General features: G+C 33.2%; 1 protein-coding gene across 1 annotated transcript in view; it reads left to right on the top strand.

Annotated features, from left to right (window-relative positions):
- Positions 1 to 3,869, top strand: part of LOC107707112 (kinesin-like protein KIF13A) — a 79,714-nt gene that overhangs the window by 68,698 nt on the left and 7,147 nt on the right. The window contains 6 exon segments of the mRNA XM_016511015.1: positions 732 to 824; positions 904 to 1,056; positions 2,540 to 2,617; positions 2,702 to 2,752; positions 2,827 to 2,932; positions 3,709 to 3,860. Coding sequence (XP_016366501.1) covers positions 732 to 824; positions 904 to 1,056; positions 2,540 to 2,617; positions 2,702 to 2,752; positions 2,827 to 2,932; positions 3,709 to 3,860 — 633 coding nt within the window.

The following is a 3,869-nucleotide window of genomic DNA, read 5'->3' as shown; positions in this document are numbered from 1 at the left end:
AACTCTCGATTTTAACATCCTGTTATTAAATATTGGAATACCTAAGATTAATGAATGTTGAGAAGAATTTTTCATTGGCAGTTTATGTTAACTAATGAATTAACTAATGTCAATTAATAGAGCCTTAATGTAAAGTGTGACCAAACAATAAAGAATCAAAACATTTTCAAACAATATCTAGGGCATGTTGTAGTCCAGATTAAAATGTAAAAAAAGTTTCAAAATAAATAGCCTATTAAGTCTAAATATTTAAGTATTTGGCTCTGTGATGAACACCACTGCGAATACAAAAATCTGAATGGCTATTTAAACCATTTAAATACGTTTTAGAAAGTAGTGCAGCTTGTGCAATTAGTGTGCAATTGTGCAAGTACAATCCGTGCTTGTTTACATCAGAGTGCACACGCATCTTTAACGCAGCATACAGCGGTGTTGTGCATTGTGACCAGTTGATGGGAAAAGTATTCTTAAAATGCATTCAAAAAATCTGAATAATTTGTAATAAATAATTATTTACTGTATTTTGAAGTGCCCACGGTAACAATATCGTGTATGTTCATTATCATGATATATCGCATTACCGAATACCGGCACATGTCTAGATCAAATAAATGCAGGCTTGGTGAGCAAAAGAGAATTCTTTAAAAACATAAAAAATCTTACTGTTCAAAAACTTTTGACTGGTAGTGTATTATCTTGTTTAATGTAAATACATGATGGATCTCTCATAGAGTTTCACTCAGAGCCTGAAGAGACGGATGTCTTTGAAGAACATTCTGTACTCCTGTGGAGTGACGTATGAGATCGTGTCCAACATACCAAAGGTACAAACTTCACACTGTTTCCTCTTCATGTTTGTCTTTCTGAATGCACTGATCACACACCTGCTGTATTCATGAACAGGCGTCTGAGGAGCCGGAGGAGCGCGAGACTCTGGCCTTGATGGCGGCGCGAGGAGAGAGCGAGGAGACATTCGATGGAGAGACATACATAGAGAAATACACCAGAGGAGTCCTGGAGGTGGACAATATTCTGTGTCTGGAGAGACTGCGGCAGGTTTGGCTTCACTTTAGGACAGATTTCTCTCACTATCTGCTGGAGTGTTTTGTAGAGGTCGACCGATATAGTTTTTTTAGTTTTTTTTTTATCTATACCGATTATTTGCATGATTTTGTGCACGATAACCGATATTCTGAACCAATATTTATTTATTGTTTTACTTCTATCTGCTGTTTCTGTTAGTGTTTAGTAGAGATCGAATGATATTGAGTTATTTGCATGTTTATATGCCCGATAACCGATATGCAGAACCAATATTTATTTAGTTTTTTTTTTTATAACCGATACTGATACAGATTATTTGCATGTCTATGTGCTGATAACCGATATGCAGAACCAACGTTTATTTATTATTTAACTTCTAACTGCTGTTTCTGTTGGAGTGTTTAGTAGCGATAGACCGACATTGATTTTTTTTATTAACCAATGCCGATATAGATTATTTGCATGTTTATGAGTCTGATAACAGATATGCAGAATCATTATATATTTAGTTTTACTTCTGTCTGCTGTTTCTGCTGGAGTGTTTAGTAGAGTTCGACCGATATATTTATTTATTTATTTATTTTTTGATACCGATTATTTGCTTGTTTTTGTGCACGATAACCGATATTCAAATCCAATATTTATTTGTTGTTTTACTTCTATCTGCTGTTTTTGTTAGTGTTTAGTAGAGATTGAACGATATTGATTTTTTTTAATAACCAATACTGTTATTTGCATGTTTATATGCCAGATAACCGATATGCAGAACCAATATTTATTTAGTTTTTTTATAACCGATACTGATACAGATTATTTGAATGTCTATGTGCTGATAACCGATATGCAGAACCAATGTTTATTTATTGTTTAACTTCTAACTGCTGTTTCTGTTGGAGTGTTTAGCAGCGATAGACAGACATTGATTTTTTTAAATAACCAATTCCGATATAGATTATTTGCATGTTTATGAGTCTGATAACAGATATGCAGAATCACTATATATTTAGTTTTACTTCTGTCTGCTGTTTCTGCTGGAGTGTTTAGTAGATCGACTGATAATTGTTTTTTGTTTTTTTTTGCAGAATCAATATTTATTGTTTTACATCTATCTGTTGATTCTGCTGGAGCTTTTAGTAGAGATCGACTGATATTGTTTTTGTTTTTTTTATAACCGATACGGATGCAGATTATTAGCAGGTTTATGTGCCCAATAACCAATATGCAGAACCAATATTTATTGTTTTACTTCTATCTGCTGTTTCTGCTGGAGTGTTTAATAGAGATTGACCGATATTGTTTTTTTTTCTAACGATTACTTTACCTGAAATCTTTAACTCAAATCTCAAAACGATCACATGATGGCGGCATTTATTGGTGGATCCAATATTACAAAACAATATCCAATTATGAAAAATGCTTAAATATTGTGAAAGATATCAGTCAAACCGATTATCGGTTGATCACGCGTTTAGTGTGTGTTTGTGTGTTCGTTCAGGCCGTGACGGTGAAGGAAGCTCTCTCCGCTAAAGGCAGACACATACGGCGCAGTCTCAGCACGCCCAACGTCCAGCACGTAAGACCAGATCTACCGTTTACTAGTGTACAGAAACAAAATACTGTGCATTGTGTAACAGGACTATAATATATATTTGTTTAGAGCTCTTGTTGTAAATCGGACGGGACCGGATGTGAGGATGAGGATGTAAAGGTTTGTGATCACTTACTATAGACAGTGTGTTTGTTGTGAATGTCTCTGTCTGAGCGTTGACTTTATTTCCACAGACTCACTGCGATGGTCACACAGACGTCACTGAATCCAACTTACATGAAACTTCACTCAACAGTCCTCTGTCAAAAGACACGCCTGTCAAAAACAAAGAGAATCACGGTAAATTGTGAACCTGGCTTTCACCCGAGATTATTTGAAAGACTTTTTTTTTAAGCAAGCATTCTAATTTTATAAAACCCATTACTGTAGTTAAAACAATATTAAATTATTGAAGATTATTACTAAACAATTTAAACAACTAAACAATTTATTATGATTATTAAACTAAAAATATTTGTTTAAAATAATTTTTCATAATTTGAAAAACAATTCTTATTGGTGTTAAATGGTACATGTAACTTTTCAACAATTAAAAATAAAAGAAAATAGTGAATAAAAATTTTGATTGTTATTATTATTGTTATGAACTATTATTTTATAATAATAATAACATGTATTATGTAATTTCTAAGAGTGTTGAAAAGCTACATTTACAATATTTTCTCCATTGTGGGCTTATCTTCCACCTTGACCTTTTTCTTTTATAGTGCATTTAAGCAGCCTTATGCATCATTTCATGCAAACGTTTTCCTCGGGATTAGTATATATTCCTCAGGATTAGGATTAGTACATTATTATTATTAGTAGTAAATGGTACTTTTCAACACTTATAAAAATAAAATTCAAATAAAGAAATATTTATAATTAAATAGAAATTATGATTGTTCTTATAATAATTATAATAATATTTAATAATAATACAATATTTTTTAAAGAGTGCTAAAAGGCTACATTTACCATAAATTTCTCAATTTTGGGTTTCAATACTTTTAAGTTATTCTTTGTAGTGCATTTAGACACCCTTATGCATCATTTCATGCAAACATTCTCCTCAGGATCGGTGCCAGAGAGTCCAACGTTCTTCAACTCCAGTCCGTTTAAGGTTCTGTCTCCTCAACCGCCCAAGTTCCTCAAATCTCTCTTGCCAGTGAAGGAGGAGAACAAAGTCAAGCATTCTCTGGAGTCACGGCCTCTGCTGGGACAGGAGGTGATACAC

Source organism: Sinocyclocheilus rhinocerous, unplaced genomic scaffold (genome assembly GCF_001515625.1).
Source record: "Sinocyclocheilus rhinocerous isolate Xijiao unplaced genomic scaffold, SAMN03320098_v1.1 scaffold4310, whole genome shotgun sequence".
In the NCBI taxonomy this organism is placed as follows: domain Eukaryota; kingdom Metazoa; phylum Chordata; class Actinopteri; order Cypriniformes; family Cyprinidae; genus Sinocyclocheilus; species Sinocyclocheilus rhinocerous.
Note: the sequence above shows the minus strand (reverse complement) of the source record. Positions and strands in the feature narration are given on the sequence as shown.